The 23556-nt window shown below is 46.0% G+C and overlaps 2 protein-coding genes across 3 annotated transcripts in view; both read left to right on the plus strand.

Annotated features, from left to right (window-relative positions):
* The first annotated feature begins 4527 nt into the window (after positions 1-4527).
* Positions 4528-23556, plus strand: part of LOC147640618 (Pyridoxal-5'-phosphate-dependent enzyme family protein) — a 57813-nt gene continuing 38784 nt past the window's right edge. Inside the window, exons 1-3 of one of the 2 annotated variants that reach the window (XM_086813551.1) lie at positions 4532-4809; positions 4876-4950; positions 5453-5596. In XM_086813551.1, coding sequence (XP_086669677.1) covers positions 4603-4809; positions 4876-4950; positions 5453-5596 — 426 coding nt within the window. In that variant the 5' untranslated portion in view covers positions 4532-4602. Of the gene's footprint in view, positions 4810-4875; positions 4951-5452; positions 5597-23556 lie in introns of both variants that reach the window. The other variant, XM_086813560.1, reaches the window with a different exon arrangement.
* On the plus strand, positions 12755-15402 carry LOC147640619 (uncharacterized). The gene is made up of 3 exons (XM_086807871.1): positions 12755-14169; positions 14265-14580; positions 14711-15402. Exons 1-3 carry the CDS (start codon positions 12755-12757, stop codon positions 15134-15136), a joined length of 2157 nt encoding a protein of 718 aa, XP_086663997.1. The 3' UTR covers positions 15137-15402.

A 23556-nucleotide genomic window follows, 5' to 3' on the forward strand; every position in this document is an offset into this window, starting at 1 on the left:
CCTCCTTTTACTGCTTACTTTGGCTCCCCATATGGAGGGTAGAGTTGGGATTTTGCGGTATGTGGCAAAAATGTCGACATCAAAAGAAAGGTTGAATAAGGAAAGAGCTTCCCCACTTGGAACAAATAATATACAAGTTCTTTATGATTAGAAAGGAGGTCTCCATGCTATCTTACCAAATACACAATGAAGGTATGATGAATGGTGATAACTAAATTGTTTGTCTATGAAGCATGTCATTCGCATTTGATCCTATTTATTTATACAGGAAGTCTTTCCAAGGATGATTGGAAGGCAATGTACATGGAGTCCTTAATTTTGAAAACACAAGATAAGGTATGCACTTCAATCTTAAAACAAGTGGTTAATGAGACCATATTTGTTATTAACCTTTTACAAACGCCTTGTTTTTTAAGCAGGTATTACATTGCCAGCCATATAATCCTCATGCAGAGGAGGATAAAGATAAACCATTCATTGTTATAATCCAAGACAATTGGAAGCTAGAGATGGCAATTCTCTTTTCTAGGCACAATGCATGGGCTATTGATAGCACTTTCAAAACAAATGTTTTTGGTCTTCCATTATAATATGCACCTATCCTGCCAAACTAACAAGGGGTTGGTATACCAATTTGGTTCATGATGTGTACCAATGATCCGGGAACCAGACATGAAAGTATTGCCCTAGAGATGAATGGAGTACGACCCACAGCCCTCGTGATTGATAAATCCCAACAAGAACTAGATGCTTTGCTCAAGGTTGTCAATGAAGACACTACATGTTGGCATTATGAAGGCCAAGGAATCTATCAATAAATTGCATGTAATATCAATGTTTATTGGTTTCATACAAAAAAGGCTTGGGTGGAGAATCTTCTTCTTCCAAAGGTAAGCATGCCAATATTTATATATCCAAAATGTTTACATATCCAAAATTACACACCTTTTCAAAAAAGAAATGTATCCAAGTATGCTACTTTGGAATTCTACTTGTTACATATCCAAAATGATTACATATCCAAAAAAGAATTGTATAAGTGTATGACGCTTTGTATTATGCAACTGAAGATCCTCCCCCATCCATAGCATGAAGGCACCAATCAACGAGATCTTTCTTCAAAGTCTTCACTTCATTGTGTTTAAACCATCTTCTTGTTGGCTACATCTGATGGAGAATTGGTAAGTTTTCAATCAAGTTAATAGAAGAAAAAGAAAGATATCCATTAAACCCTAAATTCACACAATTCTTTGATCTTGTCTTTAGAAAATCTCCTTCAATAAGGCGCTTCATGTATGCCATTATATAATAACCACAATCAATAGTGTTTGGCTGGCACGGCACCTACGCAATCAATTGATGTGTTAATGTGTATACCTTGAGAGCTATTAGTAAGCTTACAAAAAAGATGGATTTGATGTACCTCGAGTGTAGACACAAAACATAATTCATCACATGGGGCCTCCAAAGATTTCTTCAAAATGGGATTTGTGCATGTTTGTGAGATTAGTTGAAGTGCACTGAAAAAGAAAGAGCAATGAATTATACTTGCAATCACCAACAAGGAGAAGGCAACATAAAACAGATAAATTATTCTCACCGATGAACCACGTGAAGATAATGTTGAGGGTCGCTTAGCCACATAGGGTCAAAAAAGATGATGCCATCATTATCCCATGGCAAGCTTGTCATTCTCTTGATATGATGGTTATACAGCACATAGAGAACCCAATGCCCCCTTCAAAGGAATCCAAATGTTAAACCAAATATGTCTACAACCAAAAAATTAATCTCAAAGAGCGAGGTTGTTCAGGAGAGTACAAGTATGCCTATCGACAATTGGAAGGAATAGGAATAGATGCTCCTTCATGTCAATGTTCCCAAGAAAAATAAAGATGGCTCTAGAGTCCTTGGAGAGATGCGAGGATATAAAATCATCTAGGAACCACACTTTTTGTAAAGTCTCCTTAGGTAGAGTGTTCTCCATCCACCTACCAAAGTTTCATGAATTGTATTGAGAAGTAGTTCACACACACACACACACACACACACACACACACACACACACACACATGCAGCACTTTGAAGTTTGCCAAACTTACATGGTAAAGATGTTAAGAGTTCTTGTGGAGGCTTTTTCTTTCAAGATGGACTCAATAAGTTTCTCATCCACTTCAGTAACTATGCTAGATTTTTGAGATTGGAAGCGAAGCGACATACCACATTTCAATCTATTGAAAGCAAAAAACCAATTCATAAAAAAACATAGTATACATAAGATTGTCAACATTTCTTAATGTGTCTAAATGTAAGTGTGTTATCTTGTATGTTTGAAGGAGACGTGAGATTAGTCTCGCTATTGGAAATCAACACAGTTAATGCCATGTTTGAACTTGAACAAGGTGAATCACTTAAAAATTCACATGGCCTTGATCCACCAACCAAGAGTGTATCTGAAAGAATCCAACAAAGAAGCGTACCAATTTACCATGTGTAAAAGAAATAAATAACATGAGACTTGGGAGGTTTTCTGGAGATTCTTGCTAACCTTTTGAGGTTTGTGAATGGGAGATGATGGAGTCTCCATAGAGATGTCTGTGCACTTCTTATCATCTACACAATTCTCCTTGACCTGTCTTCGTCTCAAGTTTGGTTTTGAGGGTGTGAGGGGACCAAGGATATCTAGACTCAAGAGATTTTTCTACAAAATAAGCTTCTTAAATGTCATTATGTAACACACTGAAGTCTGATAAGAGGACAAAGACTCATGGCAAACTACGTATTTGTGTAAGGGACTCATTCACATTGTGTAGATCTTGGTGCTGAAGATCTTCGCACACATGATCATCATTCTGAAGTGAATCACATTTTTCGTTGGCCTAGTTTGCCATTTCTAAATTATGGGAAAACATTTTAATAAGCAAACTTATTAATTTATGTTTATGGTATAAACAGAAATGGTAAGAAAATCACTCACATGTTTCTCATAGCCCTCAGCAATTCTTTGTTGAATCGCTTGAAGCCGTTGATCATTGGATGCCATGTATGCTTCCATGGCCTTATTGACGAAGTCATCAATAAATTTTTCCTGGGAATCAATGCCATGTGATTCCACCATGCTCTCCCATTCACATTCGACCTTCAATCTTTGCAAATTTTCAAAATTTTTCTTATTGTTCTCCAGCTTTTGCTTCACATCATGGAAGCGTACTTGAGTCTGCTTTAGAAATTGGAGACTAGGAGCACGATGGCCACCCCTATCCTTAGGTCAGTCAATCTTTCGCAAGGGGATCTCAATGGAGATATTGTGAGCATCCTTTAAATGATCCATCATATCTAGCCTCTTGTGATAATTTGTAGTTCTCTTAGGACACTCCTCGTTCGGAAGCTCGACATTGTCGGACTACTTCTCCATTGGCTAATGCAATGGTCACATAAGGGTCTGGAGAAGATCCCATGAGGAGCCCGGCTTTTAAGTAGAAACTATGTGAGAGAGTGAGGGAGGAAGGGCAAACTCAGCCAAGCCTCACCGGTTGGGATTAGAAGAACTCTTGTGAATTTCTCATGAAAAAAAAACTATGAATAAGCTAACACACTCTTTGGAATATTGATTTTTTAAGTAAATAAAGTGCATAGTCGAAATGAACTAGCTTTGCAACCATAGAACCATATGAGAAGTAGGCTTTCCAACCATAGAAATTGGTAGTGAACTTGGGCGCAAAACGCATGCAACAACTGCCAAACTACTGAGAATACTTCCAGAGTGAGAATCGTGAGGTTTTGAGGGAGGTAGAGGCGATCTCTGGATGCCCAATAAACTAGGAACGTGCTGGCAGCAGTTGAAGTAAACTAGGGCCACGCGCAAACTGCTGCAAACGGCGCTGCAATTAAATCATCGGCCTACTGCAAATGGTGCTGCATTCAACTAGCATGTATGCAATCAAACCTGATAGCCGTCCGATGTAGGAGCACGTTTAGTTTTCGATAGTTCAAGACCTTTTTCCATCAATTGGTAACCCTTTTCCCGACGAATGTGTACCGTCGATCTTCTCCATCGCTCCACAGCTGCCGATTTCATCTGACCGGGTCTTAAAAAGACCCGCGACACTTAAAAAGACCCCGTGACACTTAAAAAAGACCCGCGACACTTAATCCTGAGAATCTATGACGAGGAACGGGGGCACATTGTCTCGGGACTATTTGACACCCCTTTTTTCAAAGGGGATCAATGGCGGACATTGTCACTCAAAAATCGAGGATCGGGTGGGCCGTCGAATTTTTTGTGATCCATGTGTAATCCCTGTGAAGTCCAAGTGTGAACCCTGTGTGATCCCTGTGTAAAACGAGCCAAATGCCAAGATGGGATCACACAGGGTTCACACTTGGACTTCACAGGGATTACACATGGATCACAAAAATCCGACGGCCCACCCCGATCCTTGATTTTTGAGCGACAATGTCCGCCCCCATTGATCCCCTTTGAAAAAAGGGGTGTCAAATAGTCCCCAGGGCACATTGTGCGAAGGAGGGCCCACTAATCAGCTTAAATGTGCACGCGGAGGCACTGACGTCCAGACTCCAGACTCGAGAGACAACTATGACATGGGGAGCTCAAAGCTTGCGCGAGGCTTGATTCCTGCAACTGCAGCGTCTCTCACACTGTTCATAGCGACAATTCTGTATCGACGTTACTGGAGGCTCGCGCGCAGCAAAAGCAAAATTAACAGTCGGAGAGGTGGAGTCTTAGAAGCCATAGGCAACACACCTCTCATCAGACTCAACAGCTTGTCTGAAGCGACGGGTTGCGAGGTATCCTTCAGCTCTTCTCAAAGCCTCTCTTTATACCTTCTGGTAAAACATTGCTGGATTTTGCAGATTCTAGGGAAGGCAGAGTTTCTCAGTCCGGGAGGAAGCGTGAAAGACAGGGTGGCTGTACAAATAATTGAAGAGGTGAGAGAGAGAGAGAGAGAGAGTGAGGGAGAGAGAGAGAGATGGGTTCTTTTTAACATCATACCCAAGCCAAGGGACCATAAACGATCCTTAGAACAGCATAGCAGAACTGGAAATGATTCTTGAACCTGTGATTCAATAACCTTGGTGAGGCCTGGTTCCTTAGTGCACAACGTGGGTCACTGTGGCTACCAAACAGCCATTGGGTAGAGCTTGCTGCATCAGGTCGAGGAAGAACACAAAATGATACAGTTGGATGGATCTTGCATGTACTTAGCCTTGGCATGGTGCAACGTGTACTTTGGCACTAAACAGCTGGATTTTACTGTCTAAACAACCTGCTAGCATAATACTCTTTAGAGTCGAACATGAAGCTACGGATCACCTTTTGAGACATTTATGGGTTTTCCCTGAATTTCAAGCAAAGTTTAAACAAAATGTGCCCTGTTCTGGACATTCTTGAATTATGGCAATCAATTTCATACCCAAATGGTGTTTACAGGCTTTGCAATCTGGAAAACTTCGCATTGGAGGCCTTGTAACAGAGGGAAGTGCTGGAAGCACTGCAATCAGCCTTGCGATGGTTGCCTCAGCATATGGGTGTCGATGTCACGTGGTAATTCCAGATGATGCAGCAATTGAAAAGGTTCCATTCATATCCAAAGCTTCGGTTTTTCTTTACTAGATTGAGACATGGCACTAACTCACTCACAAAACCAACCCCCATAAACTCAGAGCTCTAGAACTTTCTGCTCTAGTGAACAGAACACTATATCTCTTTGGATAAAGAATTTAAAGTTTAGCTAAACATACCATTACGTGTATGCATGCATCAAAATTGGCATGTGCACATACGTCTCGACGTGGGCAAACACCATCACACAGACACTCAAGTACCACAAGGGGGTACCACCTTTTCAATTTCTCCATTTTTAGGCAGTGGGCAAGCCACTGAGGCATGCCCCACTGGAGAGCCACTCACTTGGAGAGAAAATTCTACAAGTTTGTTAGGTAACCATGAGATGAGAGACCACATCTTTAAAGACGTGTAGTCCAAGTCCCAGATCCTGAGCAACAGAGCTTGAGATTCAGCTTTGTGCGCTGTTGTTATGATCATTTTTGTAGACGGGGGGTGGAGAACCGCTGGCCAAACTGCCAATAACGCATGATGTGTGGGTGTGGCAACGCTCATGGTTATTTGTGAGAGATGTTTACTTGTTTTGGTCTTGGTTCTAAGTCCTCATGCAATTACAGATGCCTTGCAAGCATTCCTTCTCCTTGATATATAGTCGTACTCTTGAGGATCATGTTAGACACCTCACGATTGTCTTATCTATTTTAAGACAGAATCGACTATATGCTAAATTAAGTAAATGTGCGTTTTTCATGACAGACATCATTTACTTGGGACACAAGATCACTAGAGATGGATTGAGCATTGACTACGACCGAGTTCAGAAAGTTTTGGACTGGCCTATACCATGAACAGTGAAACAACTTCGTTCTTTTCTCGGTTTTGTTGTTTTTCTTCAGAAATTTGTGCGGGAGTACTCTCAGCTCACACCACCGATGACCGACTTGTAGAAAGGTCGTGGACGTAAGTCAAATCAGCCTATCACTTGGAATAATGATCTGGATACGGCCTTCAGACTTTTGAAAGATAAAGTCAAGGAAGCACCTATTTTAGTAGCATTACCCGATCCTAGTCGGCCTTATGTTCTTGAAACTGATGCCAGTGACTATGCCATCGGGGCTGCTTTATTTCAAGATGGTAGACCTGTTGCTTTTGAATGTAAAAAGCTAGACGACACTCAATCTCGTTGGCCAACCCTTGAGAAGGAGCTTTATGCTGTGATTCACGCTCTCAAGGTTTGGAGACATTATTTATATGGCTCCAAGTTTGTGGTATTGATTGATCATCAGTCAACCAAGTATATATGTGATGCGGATGATTTGAGAGGAAGGAAAGCTCGTTGGGCTGAGTCAATGCAAGATTTTGATTTTGAGATTCGTTATCGTAAAGGGTCTATGAATAGTGTTGCAGATGCGCTCAGTCGAATTAGAGAGGTGAATACTTTGTTGTTATCGAGATTTCTATTGACTTATTTCAGTCATTGAGAGGGCTTTGCAGGACTGATAGTTATTTTGGTCCATTTTGGCAGAAGATCTAGGACGGGAGCTCTTTGATTGACCAAGACTCGATGACTGAACAGCCTACCATTCAGGCTGCAGGAGGCCAGTGGTGGATGATTTGGAATGGTTTACTATTCCGTAATGACAAAATTTGTGTACCACAAATCCCGGACATTAGGTCCAAGATTCTTAAGGAGTGTCACGATGCCCCTTTTGCTGGATACCCTGGGGTACACAAGACATTATCGCTAGTGAAACACACTTTTTATTGGCCAAAGATGAAAGGGTATGTAGAAGATTATGTTCTCAAGTGTCAAATTTGTCAAGCAAATAAAGCTGAATGCTTTAGACATACTGGGTTGTTGCATCCTTTGCAAATCCCAGGTAATAAATGGGAAAGTATTTCATGGATTTATTACTGGATTGCCAAGAACACATCAAGGCCACGATTCTATTTGGGTTGTGGTAGATCGCTTGACAAAATGGCTAGATTTTTACCAACTCGGAAGACTATTACAGCTATGCAATTAGCACGGCAGTTTATCGAGCAATTGTTTAGACTGTACGGAGTACCGCAGGACATAGTCAATGATAGGGACTCAGTTTATGAGTGATTTTTGGAAACTTGTTTTTGAGAAGTTGGAAACAACTTTGAATTTGAGTTCCTCAGATCATCCTCAATCTGATGGCTAGACTGAAAGAGTGAATCAGATTTTGGAGGATATGCTTCGAGCGTATGTATCCAAAAGACAAAGTTCATGGGAGGGTTATCTTCCTATGTTAGAATTTGCATATAACAGTACTAAGCATACGAGTACAGGTTTTAGTCCTTTCATGCTTATGTATGGGTTTCAACCTAGATCACCTGTTACAGTGGGATTCTCAGGACTTCAGCATGATGCAGCACGTAATTTTTTACAAGATATGCAAGAAATGTTACAAGTTGCGAAGGAATCTATTAGAAGTGCTCAAGACCGAGACAGATTTTATTCTAATAGACATCGTTCACCCAGAGAGTTCTCTGAAGGAACGATGGTGTATTTGTGAGTTCCGAAAGATTCCGAGACTTTACCTACAGGTCGATCTCCGAAATTATTCCCTAGATACCGTGGACCATTTTGTATTACACGACGGATTGGTTCAGTTGCATATTGGATTTGCCTTCTCATGTGAAAGTTCATTCTGTATTTCATATCAGTAGACTTAAGGAAGTACTGGGTGGAACAGACCAGTTAGTTACTCCTCTCGAAATCATAGATGTCGAGGACATGACATTTGTTTCACACGAACCTGAAAAGATTCTTGGATTTCGTGAAAGAAGATTGCGTAATACGCTTATCACGGAATACAAGATCAAGTGGAAGGATCGTGTTGAGGAGGACGCTACATGGGAGACATTGACTACTCTTCAGAGAGATTACCATGGCTTTTTAGTGAGCTCAGGAGTGAGCTCTTAGAGGAAGGGGAGTATGTCATGTGCACAGTGTGTATCTACCGTGTGCTACACGCACAAGACTAGCTTCGAGGTTTGGGGAAGCTTGGAGCTAGGCAGGCTGATTGACGAGCTGAGTTAGGGGTAGACTAACGGGCGGGCACCCAAGTATGGATGGGCGGGCGTCCAAGTGTGGACGCTCGATGACCGGCCAAGAGCCTATAAAAGGGTGGCCAAGGTTAGTCATTAGTCATATAGAGTCTCGTGTGATTTGTGAGAGCTCTATGGTCAGGAGCCTGGATCTAGTGCAGACGTGCACCTGCTTCATGCAGCCGAGGCCAGCAACAGTCTCGAGGCCCGCGAGGGTAGCTTCGTGGTGGTATGGGACGTCATGAGGTAGAGATTGGTCAGTACGTCCATCTAGTTAGCTCAGCTTGTGGCTCGGTGGGGACAGCCAAGTCTATGGGCATGCCCACGGCTGTCGTGGTTGGGAGGTGAGTCAGGCCTGCACCCCCTTCTTGTTTGTTTGGTTTGTTTGCAGGTTTCGAGTCTCATACCAGGAGCGTTCCACGAGGAGATCCTATGGGGATTTGACAGGGGTCCCTAGGATTGAACCCAAAACCTCCTTATTGAAAGTCCTAAGCTCAAACCATTGGGCTAAATCTTAGGGGACACACAAGGCTGTTTCGACAAAGCTAGCCTGGGGAAACATGCTTGCAAAATGTGGATGCAAACGCGTGGCATCTTTGATACGAGTACTTTTCGTCTCCAGGCTAATCTTTTAAGGGATGATGGTGTTATGCGGAAGTGTTAATGATGGTTAAGGCATGCGTTTAGATTTGCAAGAGAGATTGAGAGAGAGAGCAACACGCAATTGGTTCCCAAATACCCACTTAAGAGCCCCCACCACCAGTTGTCTATTTGCTTATATTGCTGAAATATTCAAAGTATAAATAGGTGTTATCAATAGGTTGATTTGCAGAAGTGCTCAAATATGTTTCAGATCTGTGCTTACTGCACTGGGCTGACTTAATTGCACACCGGGCTGTTGAACCGTGCGTTGAGCTCCAGAATGCTAAATTACAGACATTTTACTTAATTGGGACTGCACTTGCCAATGTGTGGGGACAATGTGACTACCGACGTCCCGCTGTGTCTGGTGGTCAAACCTGTACAAAAAAGCCCCTAGTTGGTCCTTATCTTTCTTAATGAAGTCCTAACTGTGTGACAGGGTTAGCAAAGGTTAGGATGGTTGCTAATTCTTGTGGGAGTTTCCGAAATTCATCCTTCAAACGGTCCAAATATAGAGGAGGCGAAAAGTGATCTTCCTCAAAATTGGCCCATTGGTAATTAGCAACATCGGAGGAGGTGTTTGTGTTGTGACTTGACCTATCATTCCACCATATACTTGCATCACTGGTTAGGTAACAGGCAGCAAGCATGACTCTCTCAAGGTTCGTCACATGAACTGTTGCATGCGTGGAAACCTTGCTGTATGATCCACAGCCCTAAGGTTGATTAAGAACAAGATGCTGATTAAACATGATTAAGACAGAGGAGAGAGAAGAATTGGTGTCAGGGTTTTCTTTTATTATATGGTACAAAAAGGTAATTGTATGTCTTTACATGATCTAGGCCCTTGGTCTACCCCCAAAGGGGTGACCTCTGGCCCCTTCTACATGCTTATGCTGATTTCTAGACTTCTACAAATGATGATTGCTTGATATGAATGATGTAAATGCTGAAATATGCTTTAGAGGTGCTAGTCGGCCTATATCGCTGCTGTTGGCCAGTTCTTGGACAAAGTATTCATGAAATATTCCCTTAAATGCTGTGCTTGTCTTCAATGTTTGCTTACACCTGATGGCTTTCACCTAGATGCTGGCTGCCTGCTTGCCTAGATGCTCTGCTGGCTGCTGTCTGCTGTAGGACAGCTTGGCTGGCTGCGGACTGGTCATCCATGGCCTCTTTATGTTGATGATGAGGATGAGGATGAGGATGAGGATGAGGATGATGATGCTGATGCTGATGCTGATGCCGATGATGCTACTGTTGATGGTGATGATGCTACTACTGATGATGATCTAAATTCTGTCCTAATCAGGGATTATGCTGCTCATGATGATGATGCTATTGCTAATGGTGATGATGCTACTGCTGCTGATGCTCTAAATGCTGTCCTAATCAAGGATTATGTTCTTCATGCTGGAGATTAGCCATGGCATGGGCATGCACGTGACATCCCCTCTTGCTAAACTTGATGATGGGACACTTTGTCATCCTTCCTCCCTAGACTACTGACTTTGACCTTCTACTTTAACTTTGACTTTGACTTTTGACACTTCGTTTGAACACCTTCCACTTCTGATCTCCAGTTCCAAGTCTTGCTTAAGAATTGAGCATTTGTTCCATTGTTGTTCTCATGCTTGCTATCCCTTTCCCTTCACACAGCGGTGGGTCACCAGCACATGATACGTGCACACATGCATACAAACACACATACACACACTCGCACGCATGGACACATGTGCAACACATATAGATACCAATGTTGCATGCGCGGAAACCTTGCTGTGCTCATCCAGAGCCATAAGCTTGATTAAGAACAAGATGCTGATTAAACATAATTAAGGCAGAGGAGAGAGAAGAAGAGAGAGATAGTTGGTGTCAAGGCTTTTTTTAATTATATTTTACAAAAAGGTGACTGCATGTCTCCACATGATCTAGGCCCTTGGTCTATCCCCAACGGGGTGACCTCTTGTCCCTTCTACATGCTTATGCTGATTTCGAGACTTCTACAAATGATGATTACTTGATATGAATGATGCAAATGCTGAAATATGCTTCTTCTTTTTTTCCGAGAAAAGATCCTTTCATTAGTTATGTAAAAAACGCCCGTAGGGCTACAAAAGAGATCTCTCCTGCTCCTAACAGAGAGAAGAGCAGTGAATACATCATGGCAGCCCGGGAGACTCTCCCTAGGTGCTGCAAAATACAAGCATCAGTCTAAAGAACTGAGCGGCTAAATCATACAATAGGGGGGGGGAAGAGCCAAACAGGTGGCCTGTAGTGCCAACGGGGGGATCCCGTGTGTAGGGTGTAGAACGGGCCGCAGCGCCAAGTGGTGTGAAAGGCCTGGCGCCGTAAGATCGCCTCATCCGAGTCTCCCCGGATGCGGTCGTACTGTCCTCGCAGGGTGTGGATCAACTCCTGCCAAATCCCCCGAACAGTCTCTGCTGGTGGCTCTAATCTCCCCTCAAAGGCCGTAAAGCACCGGGCCCTCCAGGTGAACCAAATGGTGAGGCTGCTGAGGAGCTCCCATCGTAAATCCCTCTCCTGTGTCCAGCTGGCGGACGAGAAATCCGGTGCCGGAACCAGGCAAGGCTGACCCCTAATAAATCTGATGGCCTGACTGCCCTGCTCCATCTCATAGCCCATAGCAGGCCCTGACGAAGTCGACCAAGCAGCGGCACCCCACGTAAACGTACCCTCTGGAGAGAGGGGGGCCAGAATACGCAGCATCCGCAGCCAAATCTGCTGTGCCTGAGGGCAGTCCCAAAGGCAATGTCTCTGTGTCTCCATAGGGTGGCCGCATCGGACGCAGGCCGCCGGAAGACCGCTGTAAACAAGCCAAGTGCAACTGCTGAGCCCCTGTGGGCGACCAGCCACTGAAAAGCCGAGATCCTGCGGGCCTGTCGACTAGCCCCATAGTTGCAAAAAAACGCGTTTCAAACTTTAGGCTACTCGTTTGAAACGTGCAAACGTTTCAAACGTTTGAAACGCGTTTTTTTGCTGGGCCAGTTTTTTTTTATGATAGAAAACGTACGATGCAGTATCTCCTGGCATTTCAGTTTTGAAAGTGACGCTTGAAAGAGACGTTTCCAGCCTTTGAAGTCTTCCAGGTTTGCTTGCACCCCTACCTACGCACCAGTCCTTCTCCCCCGGCCCCTACGCACCGTAGGTAACAGGTTTGTACTAACCCTAAATCCTGATTTTTTCTGATTTTGGACCAAATTTCAGATTTGAAATTTGGGCATTTTTTGCCAGGTTGCCTACATTGGTGCATGCACACCTTGCCTACGCACCAAGCCTACTCCTCCGGCCCCTACGCACCCTGCTTCTCAGGTTTTTAATAACCCTAAATGCTGATTTTTTCTGATTTTGGACCAAATTTCAGATTTGAAATTTGGGCATTTCTTGCCAGGGCCCAGGTTGCCCAAATTTCTTCATTCATTCATCATGCCTCGGGCTAAGGATGCCATGTGGAACCACGTAACTCCTGTGAGCAGATATGGGGGTTCAGGCACAGAAAGGTGGAAATGCAATTTTTGTGCCAAAGTGTCAGGTGGGTCTATTATTAGGGTAAAGGCCCATTTTACAGGAGTAAGAGGGGAAGGCATTGGCCCTTGCAGTCAAGTACCAAGAGAGGTTGTAGCGTCTCTTCAGCAATGGAAGAGAGAACATGAAGCAGCAAAGGGAATTCAGCCTATTGATGATGATGTACAGGATACAGATTCTGTAGGTGATGTGTCCAAAAGAGCTAGGACAGAGGATGATTTGCAGAGTCAAGCAGGTGGGTCTAGCTCCATTCCTGTAGCCCACAGATCTTCATTGCCCACCGTGCCTTCTCTAAAGAGGGCAGGCATTAAAGCAGGCATACAAAAGCAAGCTGTCAAGGAGGCCACACGTGAATTGACAAAGTTGTTTATACAATGCGCTTTGTCATTTCACGTCGTGCGTACTCCTCGTTGGAAGAAGGCCATTAAAGCTATCAGCCGCATTGGGTATGAGTGGGAGGGTCCATCTTATGAGTCCCTTCGCAAAACCCACTTAAGGAAGGAGAAGAAGGCAGTGGAGCTTGAGATGGAGCCTTTGAAGGCAACCTGGCAGAAATATGGATGCACATTGCTTTGTGATGGCTGGACAGACATGAGAAAGAGAAATGTATATAACATTTTGGTGTCCTGTTGTAAGGGCACAATGTTTTTGCGTGCCATTGATGCCTCGGTTCCAGGTACAGTTGTTACTGGAGCATTCATATGGAGACATTTGCGTGAGGCAGTGCTAGAGATTGGCCCAGAGAACATAGTGCAGGTAGTTACAGATAATGGGTCAAATTGTGTATCTATGGGCAGGATGTTAGAGGATGAGTTTCCAAAGATAGTGTGGACTCCATGTGCATCACACAGCTTGGACCTCTTGATAGAGGATGTGGCCAAAATTGGGTGGATTGCCGACCTCTTTAGTACTTCTCGGAGCATGGTGAAGTTTGTCACCAAGAGGCCAAAGGTTTTAGCTATGTTTCGTGCACACAGTGATTTGGAGTTGTTGAAGCCCTCAAACACCAGGTTTGCTTACATGCTCATTGTGGTTGAGAGGCTTGTGCGGGTCCGTACAGGTTTACTCCGCACTGTTGTCTCTCAGGAGTGGATGGCATGGGATGATAGAGAGCATCCCAAGGCAGTAGCATTTGTGCGCGCGGTAATGCGAGACACTTGGTGGGCTGAGGCCCTTGCACTTGTCACGGCCACTCAGCCTATATATAGTGTGCTTCGCATTACGGACATGGAGGGCAGCACCCTTGGACTCTTATATGAGTTCATGGACCGCATTGGAGAGGCCCTAGATCGATGCACTATACTATCAGCTGAGAGGTATGTATCATTGTATGTCATTGTTGTTCTTTTAGTTGCCAGTGGCCACATTATACATTGATATTAATTCCATGCTTCCAAGTGTCGTTGAACAGGATCCAGGACATCAGGGAGGTGTGGAACCGTAGATGGGATTGGTTTCATAGGCCAATCCATGCGGTTGCCCATATACTACACCCACTATGGCGGAATGAGGAGCAGTTCAACAATGAGGAGCTAGAAGAGGGATGGCAGTCTTACATCCAGACCTGGACTGGAGGTGATGTTCAGCTCCTCAGGAAGTTAGAGGATGAGCTCCTAGTATTTCGGAATGGGAGTCATGCCTTTGGGAGAGCCACTGCAGTTTTGAGAGAGACTCAGCTTCAGCCAGTCTCTTGGTGGGAGAAATATGGCATCGGTACTCCAGTTCTGGTAAGTGCCCACTGACAAGTTACAACTTACATGTAATAAGTTTGCACTTTGAAGTAACAACTTAGTACTTACAACTTATATAAGTTGTTTCTTCTTATTATTTATAAAGTTTTCTGTTATCTTTTGACAGAAACGCCTTGCATTACGAGTCCTCTCACAGGATTGCAGCTCTGGTCCATGTGAGAGAAACTGGAGCACATGGGCCCTCTTCCATACAAAGAAGAGGAACAAATTGTCCACTGCTCAATTAGAACGGTTGGTGTATTGTCATTGCAACCTCCGTTTAATTGAGCAGCAAGGCAATCCCATTGAGCCGCGCCAAGTGAATGTCGACAAGATCGACATAGAGAAAGTGAAGGACGTACCAGAGATCCCTGCTGAGGAGCGCGACATCTATGCCATGCTATATGAGGAGATGATGGCACCAGCTACTATGACACGATCACGGGCACCGACATCAGCAGATCATGCATCTACGAGTGCTGAGGCTGAGGCTGAGGCTTCATCTTCTTACGACACAGACTCACATTCCTCAGAGGAGGATGATGCTGAGTAGTTACTAGTTACTACTAGTGACTCTTGACTCTTGACACTTGAGTCTAGAGTTGAGAGTCCAGACTCCAGACATTGGAGACCATTTGTTTTTTCAGAGTTTTTGTATTTGGTCTTTCGGTACAGACATCTGTATTTCAGATTTCAGATTTATCATTTGACACTATTCACTAGTGCTTAGTATGTTGCTTAGTATGTTGTAAGTTGTAACTTGTAACTTCAAACTGGTTATGCTATTAATAATTATATGGGTTTTTGCCATCTATGATCTAATTCCTGATTCCTGAAGACTGCCATGTATCATGTATGATGTATCATGATTCATGTTACATGTATGATCATTGTATGATGTAAATTGTAATCATGTATGATGTATTAAGAATCAGGATTCAGTATGAAATTTGAATCATGGATTCATCATTCATGATGTATCATGATTCATGTATATGAAAGTTGAATGTAGATTTTAGCATTAAACTGTACCAAACATAAATTTATGGACACCCCCCTAAAAAAAACCTGGAAAAAACACCTGAAAAAAAATTTGAAAAAAACTTTTAAAAAACTTTTGGAAATTTGTTTGAAACGTTTTTGAAACGTTTCAAACACGTTTCAAAAACGCGTTTCAAAAAACGTGTGGCAACTATGACTAGCCCAGAGCCGAGCCCAAAAATCCTCCAGGAACTCCTGTGATAGTCCCTGCAATCGCCAATGCCCCGCTGCCGCTGGAGAAACCGTCCTCCTCGCCGTCAAAATATGTCGTCCCAGCCGAACAGTATACTGGAAAAAGGTGATCTCTGTGGCCTCAAGGGATGCATAAGGATCATGCCACTCGTACTCCCCGGGGTCCCACTGTAGCCGGGCCAAGGGGCGCGCTGCATATGCCCATATGCGCCAATCCGGGAGCACGTCAGCAGGGTCGGGGTCAATATGCCACTTCCGAGAAGCGGCAGCCACTACCCGAATCCTCTGAAAGGTGCACTCTGCAACCAAAGGCGACTCCACCTCCACTCTCTGGAGTCTGCCCTCATCCTGAATCTCATAATAGAGGCATCTGCCATCCTCAGTGCTAGCTCTGACAGCAATCAGGATCTCCAACTGTGTAAAGGCTCCCATCCACCGTGGGGCCACTGGCTCGAGAGGTGTGAACCACTCCTCTATAAGTGCCTCCTGAATATCATCCCTCATAATCAACCCCCCTCTGAAGTGACTCAGCCTCTCCACCTGGGTCTCCTCTGGTAGACTGCAGAAAGCCTGCCAGTCTCCAAAACTACGAGCTGGGCCTGCCGCTAAAGGTCCCCAGGCTAGACGAGGCCGAGAACCCAGCATATGACCCTGCTCTGTACGAACCGCTGGGCTCCAGATGAGCGGCTGCCTGGCCCGCTCCTCAACACAAGAAGGAGGCCGCTGAGAGAGCCCCGGTCTCAGCAGCTCCCAAGCTCTCAGGATACTCAAAGCAAATCTGTCCTCCCATCCTCTACTGAGGCCTGTCCTCCTCATCTCTATGAAGATCCAGCGAATCTCTGGTGCCCAAGTACCCCCTGCAGGAGGCGCCCGGGCCTGCAGTCGCTGCAAGAGGAGCTCTTTCCAGGGCTCAGCGCCTGGAAGCAACCCCCGAACAATAAGCTTCCCCAATAGGGCTCTACTCTGATCGACTGGATCTATAATGCCCAAACCGCCCTGAGCCAGCGGAAGTGTAATAACTGCCCATGCAACCTTTGCCCGAGCTGGCTGACCGTCCCGCCCAGACCACAGAAAGTTCCTGATCAGCCTCTGTACCTGGCTGATGCAAGAGCTCGAGAAAATCCAGCAAGACGTAATGTACCACATAGTCGCTAACAGCACCTGATTTGCCACCACCACCCTCCCAGCCAAGGATAGTCGAGCTGTACTCCAATACAATAGCTTCTTCCGAATGCTCAGAAGAAGCGGGGCAATCTGCTGCTCAGGTGACAAATCGAGGCCAATCTGGCATCCCAAATACCGCACAGCTGTGCCTGGAGGAATCCATCTAAAACCGGGGTCCGGGCTCCATGCCGGAGTGGGAGCACTACTGATCCAAAAGGCCACTGTCTTGCGCCAATTGATCAATGCTCCCGAAGCTGCACTAAAAACCTGGAACGACTGCTCTGCCCGAATAAGATTGGCCTCTTGGCCATGCAAAAATAAGCCCGTGTCGTCTGCAAACTCAGCATCAAGCAAATCCTCCCCCCGGACTGGGAGCTGGAGTCCTCTCAAACCAACCTCCTCTACCGTCAAATACATACTCATAGCCTCCGCAAAGAAGAGAAAAAGGAAAGGGGCGAGAGGACACCCCTGACGGACTGATCTGGTCAGCTCAAAACTCGGCCCCCGACCTCCTGGCTGAAATATGCTTCTATATATATAATCTCTGATTAAGACAGCATTTAGTGCATCATCAGCAATAGCATCATCACTATCAGCAGTAGCATCATCAATATCAGCATCAGCATCATCAACAGCATAAAGAGGGCATGGATGACAAATCGGCAGCCAGCCAAGCTGTCCTACAGCAAACGGCAGCTAGCAGGGCATCTAGGCAAGCAGGCAGCCAGCATCCGGGTGAAAGCCATCAGGTGTGGGCAAGCATTGACGACAAGTACAGCATTTGAGGGAATATTTCATGAATACTTTGTCCAAGAACTAGCTGACAGCACGGATACAGGCCGACAAGCACCTCTAAAGCATATGCTGGTCATGCTGGAGATTAGCCATGGCATGGGTGTGTAGGTGACATGAACTGTGGTAAAATAAGTTTTTTTTCTCTTGAGAAAAAGATCCTTCTATTAGTTACCGAACAAAATAGCCGTAATGGCTAAGTACAAACTCAGCTCCATAGAAGGGAGCGAGAATCAAGAAAACTGAAAAGGGGGAAGGATGCCCTTCTCCTCCGACTAGCCACACTGGGAGGAGAAGACTATCTCATACAATTTTTCTTTCTTTCTTTTTTTTTTTTGGGGGGGGGGGGGGGGGGGGGGGGGGACAACCACACAGGTGGTCTATAGTGCCAAGTGGCCTCACCACCACTGTCAATGTGAAAGGGATTGTGACGCCAAATCCTCAGGAAGGCTCGCGACGCTTCCGCATATTTTCGGAGCTATCGTGAAGCTTCCCCCACCCTCCACGGAGGGTATGAATGATATCAAGCTAGATGCTTCAGATGGACTCCGTTGGAGGGGTGAGGGTGTCCTTGATGACCTCACTAACAGTGAGCTCTCCAAATTTGCCACATAGCAATACTACCATCTCTGGTTGTAACGGAAGTCCAATGATTAATGGAGGCCCGAGCGGGATGGAAACTGGTTTTGTAGAAATACGGGGATGAATAAGATCGATACTTCAATGGACAGAATTCAGCAATCTTTCGTGACGAAGATAACACCCAATATAGAGAGATATATGGAGAGAGAGAGAGAGAGAGAGAGAGAGAGAGAGATTGAGATTTTATTAACGTCTTCCAAAAGACCGAACTCGGCCTACGAGACAAATCGGAGTACCTGTATGGGGTATCCTCTGTCATCCCAACAAAATGAAAAAGTACTGAACTAAAAAGCTGAATCTGGGTGTGCAATAAGTAGAATGAGTGGTGAAGGGGATGGAGCTCTACTACTAGGAGACTGCAAAGCTATATGCATGGAGTATACAATCATGATATGCAACCTAGCTAGCTCCATCCTGTACCATACTGGGGGTATAAAATGGTATACATCAATGAAGGGGGTGTCCATAGCTCCCTGAAGAACATGCCTGGGTGTGCTCTGAAGCAAGCCAGTCGCTCCGCCCCCTCTTTGTGAAACTGAGCTCTGATCTCTGTCATCTCTCTCTGGTATAGGCGTGGTGTCCGAAAGCCAGGTGTCCTCTGTCTCTTGCGGGCTCTGAGTGTCTGCTCTCTGGAGAGTAATTCCCTGCCGTGTAGGGGCTGGGAGTGGGGTGGATCTCTGAAAAAATGTAGTAATCTGTGTCTGTCGTCCCCCCTCTGGAGCTGTCTGAGCCTGTAATGATGTCTCTCTATGGCGCTGTATGTCTAGAATGAATCTCCCCAGTATGCGCTGGTCTGCTGCTGTAGGGAATGTGGCTCTCTGAATAAAATGGGGTGTCCTCTGTCTCTTGCGGGCTCTGAGTGTCTCTGCTCTCTGGAGAGTAATTCCCTGCCGTGTAGGGGCTGGGAGTGGGATGGATATCTAAAAAATGTAGTAATCTGTGTCTGTCGTCCCCCCTCTGGAGCTGTCTGAGCCTGTAATGATGTCTCTTTGTGGCACTGTATGTCTAGAATGAATCTCCCCAGTATGCGCTGGTCTGCTGCTGTAGGGAATGTGGCTCTCTGAATAAAATGGGATATCTCTCTCTGATGGCTGTATATGCTCTGCATCTGCATACATAATGCTCCTCACTCTCCACCTCCTCTCTGCACAATCTGCATACCCTCTCCTCTCGGGGGATCCATGCTGCTCTGCCAGTCTCAATCTCCAATCGGTGTGATGAAACTCTAAGCTGACCAATAGCCACTCAGGAGCCGTGTGGTAAAAAGCCCTCCATGTATCTAGGCCTCTCTATAAATCCATCATCAGTGATACTCATGAAGTGATCTCTGTAGTATAGCATCTTCGGTGGAAGAGGCTGTGTAGGCGATATCCATGTCTCTCGTGTATAGAGCTGCCATAGATCCTGTCTCAATACTCTGTTCCTCTCACTATGAGAGACGGATATGTGGTGCATCCCTGTCATACTGGAATGGTGGTAGATGATCCATGCCTAGGCCATGCTGTGAGAACCAATGTGTGACCTGTGCATACCATGATCCTCTGTCTCCTGCCTCAGCTAGCTGTCTAGATGCCTCAAAAGCTCTGTATGACAATCTGTCCTGTGGCATCTCTCTGAATCTGTCTAGCAGGCATATAATCTGAAATATGTATTATGGCCTCTACCATCATAGGAGGTGCAGCAAACTCTGCTCGGATAATGTCATGAGGTATTGACGGTTTGCTGCGTATCATGCGTGCCATCATGAGGGCCTGTGGGGTCTCTCTATCTGTGTCCACCAATGGGTAGCAAGGCCTGGCGCCCATACCGTTGCTCCATACATCAATGCCGGTGTGACTAATGTGTCGCCACCCCTTCGTCCGGGGCTCTTGAAAATGCGCCTGGTGGCACTATCTCTCTAGCATAGCCAATGCTGCATATCCCCGTGTCAATCTAGCTCTGGCTGTTGAACCCATGGTGAAGCGTGTGGCTGCTTTGCAGAGAAGGTAACCCCTAGGTACACGTATGATGTCACCACCTCCACCTGGCGTCCTGCGAGAGTGAATGTCAGCTGACTCCTGCCCTGTCTCGATGTATGAAAGACCATAACCTTGGTTTTCCCAAGGTTCACAGTAAGACCCCTCTGTGTGCAGAAATCATCGAGTGCATGTAGATGCTGCTGTAGACCACCTGGAGACTCAGACACTAATACAATATCATCAGCATAGAGCATAATATGTACTGAGGTACCTGCTAAATCAACTCCATCTCCGCCTCCCCGTGTAATGAAGTCAGCCACCTCATCAATGTATAACCCAAATAGCGTGGGGGGAAGTGGGCATCCTTGCTTCACACCAATGGTGCTAGCAATAGTCTCGGACATACCTCCTGGACATCTGACTCGCCCAAAAACCTGCTCATATAATGCATAGATGCCCCATGTCATATTTGCTGGTATGCCAAGAGACTGCAGGTGCTGAAAGAGCCTCTCTCGTGGTACTGTGTCAAATGCCTTGCGGAAATCCACAAAGCAGCAATAAAGCTTTCTCTTCCTCACTCTGGCATGATCAATCATACATCTCAAAGTGAATACATGGTCAGTGGTAGAGAAAGCTCTCCTGAAGCCTGCCTGCCCTGATGAGCGTAAACCTGCTCGCTCAGCATATAAGCTAAGCTCTTGCCCCAGCACTGCACCATAGAGTTTGGCCAGCACGTGGCCAACCATAACCGTCCTATAGTTGCTCGGATCGAGCATATCCCCTGTTTTGTGAATCGGCACAATGGTGTGCATCGTCCACTCCGCAGACAAACCCTCTGCTAGTGCCCTGTTAAACACGTGTGCAAGAAAAGGAGCCAAAGAATCTACTGCATATATGAGATGCTCATCCTGCAGGCCCATATGGTCGGCGGCCCGTCCATGCTGTAGGCGGCGGATAGCTTCCTGTACCATCGAGTGGGTAAAGAAGCTAGCTGTGGTAGGTCGAGGCTCCTGTGGCTGAGGTATAGGTGGCTGCTGTGGGGCGTGGTATAGGCCCTCTGCATATGTGTGCCATGTCTGTGGGTCTGGAATAGGTGTCGGTGTCCGGGGCTCTCTGAAGTGCTGCCATGAGACAGGGCTATCTCTACTCATGAAGAAATGAAAGATCTCTAGCTCCTGTATCTCTGCGAAGGCCCGCCATACCATCTGTTCTGGGGCATGGTCCCAGATCTCGCAAGCTCTCCAGAGTGTACACGATGTGGGAAGCTCTGTAATGCAGCCGTGTGTAGGAGTGATGCCAGCTGGGCTGTAATGGTATCCATAGGTGCCAGGGGATCCATGAGTAGGAGCCCATCCTCTACTCTGCCAGTGTATATGTCTGCCATGTCATGTGTGAAGTAGATGGTAGTGTGTGGCGTCGGTATGTGGGGGACTGGTGATACTGGTGATCCGGCTAGTGAAAATGCCAAGTATGTATGATCTGCCCCAATAGGATGAGGTGGAATGGAGAATGAGGTGACAAGCTGTGATGCCTCCAAAGACCCCATGATGTAGTCTACCACCGTGCCTCCGATCCGTGTATGACCCCCATGTGGGAAGCATGTCAGCCCTCCTGATCCCAGCCACTGTAGCATCCCGTTATAAATAACGAGACGATGCCTGGCTCCCAACTCTAGTAAGTGGTCCCCATAATGTCCTCTGTCTGGTCCAGTGTCCTTTGATGCCCGACTAGCCCCTATCTCCTCTGGATCCACAGGGTGGAGGATCTCCATGTCATCATAGTCATACACCTCACACTGTCTGCTGTGTGTGTGGGCATTGAAGTCGCCCGTAAGAAATACTTCCCCTAGTGTAGAATAATGCATAATCTCCTCTGACAGACTAGTGTATGGCGAGGCTCCTGTCTCCTCCTCCTGTGGCATGTCCTCTGTAATGACATAGGAGGATCCTGATGGAGAAAAGTAACATAGAGCTATGTATATAACCCTGTCTTGTGAGAGCCGTAAGCTTATCCACATGTATCTGGCCTCTGGATCCTGTGCTACCACTCTCAGTCTCCCCTGTAGCTCCTGTCTGAATAGAACTGCTACTCCCCTCGACCCTCTCGAGGTACCCTGGCGTGTGGTCCTCCTGTATGCTGACTCCCACTAGAATCCCTCTACTCGAGGTAGCCCTCTCTCTGGGCTCTGATGTGTCTCTGTCAGAAGTATGATGTCTCTCCCCACCGTAACATGTTCCAGTCGTCCAGGCTGCACTCATAGTGAACCATTACAGTTCCATACTGCCATGTGTATCTCTGTCAGTGGCCTGGTCTGTGTCCCATAGGCCCCAAACGGCTAATCCATGGGCCGGCCATCAATGATGACCCGACCATCTCGATAGAAGGCCTTCTTGCCTTCTCTCCTCGCGTGTAAGACTCGTGGCATGCAAGTTCTCCTATGCTCAAGCTGCATCCTCGTGAGATCATCCAAGAAAATAGGAGCTCCCTCTAAACCCCGTAGTATGACCCTCTTCCTCACGAAGGTGACCCTCTCCGTCTCTCCTGCAAACTGTAGGATGAGGGCTCGCTTGCGTGTTGAGTCTTTCCGGGCTCTCCATGCTTTGGTGAAGGGGAGAGGGTGCTCTTCCTTGTAGCCGAGCTTCATGCATAGAAGCTGTCCATCTTTCTCGGGGGTGGAGTCGGGTGTCTCGGCTATACCTATGACTCGAATGTTGAGGCGGCAGGCATGCCTCATCTTCTCCTCTTCAATGGTGGTGTGAATGATTTGGTGTTCTTCCCTTTGAGTCTCCTCCCTCACTTCTTTACGGATGTTCTTCTTCACCACCTCAACCCATCCTGACTGCTTGGCTTCGAGCTTTCCCTCCATGTCCTTTGTGATCTCCTTGGAGATCTCTTCTTTGATGGCCGTGAGAGTGTTGTCATTGATCTCCCCTTCTTCCTTCTCATTATTCTTGATGGCTACCATTTCCACTTTCAATGCACTCACCTCCTCCTTGAGTGCCGTGTTCTCTTGTTCGAGGTTCGTGACCCGTGCTTCGAGAGCCATGATGTGCCGGTGTAGTTTGTTCTCCACCTCATTGAGGTTGGAATCGGATGTCTTCTTGTTCTCCTTGATTAGTGCCTTCATTGCCGTCTCGAGGGACTCGAGTTTCTCTTGGAGACTCGAGGCCATTCCTCCAGATCA

This window comes from Cibotium barometz, chromosome 2, assembly GCF_041138505.1.
Source record: "Cibotium barometz isolate CiBa-2024 chromosome 2, ASM4113850v1, whole genome shotgun sequence".
NCBI lineage: Eukaryota > Viridiplantae > Streptophyta > Polypodiopsida > Cyatheales > Cibotiaceae > Cibotium > Cibotium barometz.

Excerpts from the sequence above, each read along its gene's own strand:
- LOC147640619 (XM_086807871.1), top strand. The coding sequence starts at position 12,755 with ATGCCTCGGGCTAAGGATGCCATGTGGAACCACGTAACTCCTGTGAGC. Across the intron at positions 14,170-14,264 it reads ACTATACTATCAGCTGAGAG|GATCCAGGACATCAGGGAGG; the intron begins GTATGTATCATT and ends GTCGTTGAACAG. Across the intron at positions 14,581-14,710 it reads GCATCGGTACTCCAGTTCTG|AAACGCCTTGCATTACGAGT; the intron begins GTAAGTGCCCAC and ends ATCTTTTGACAG.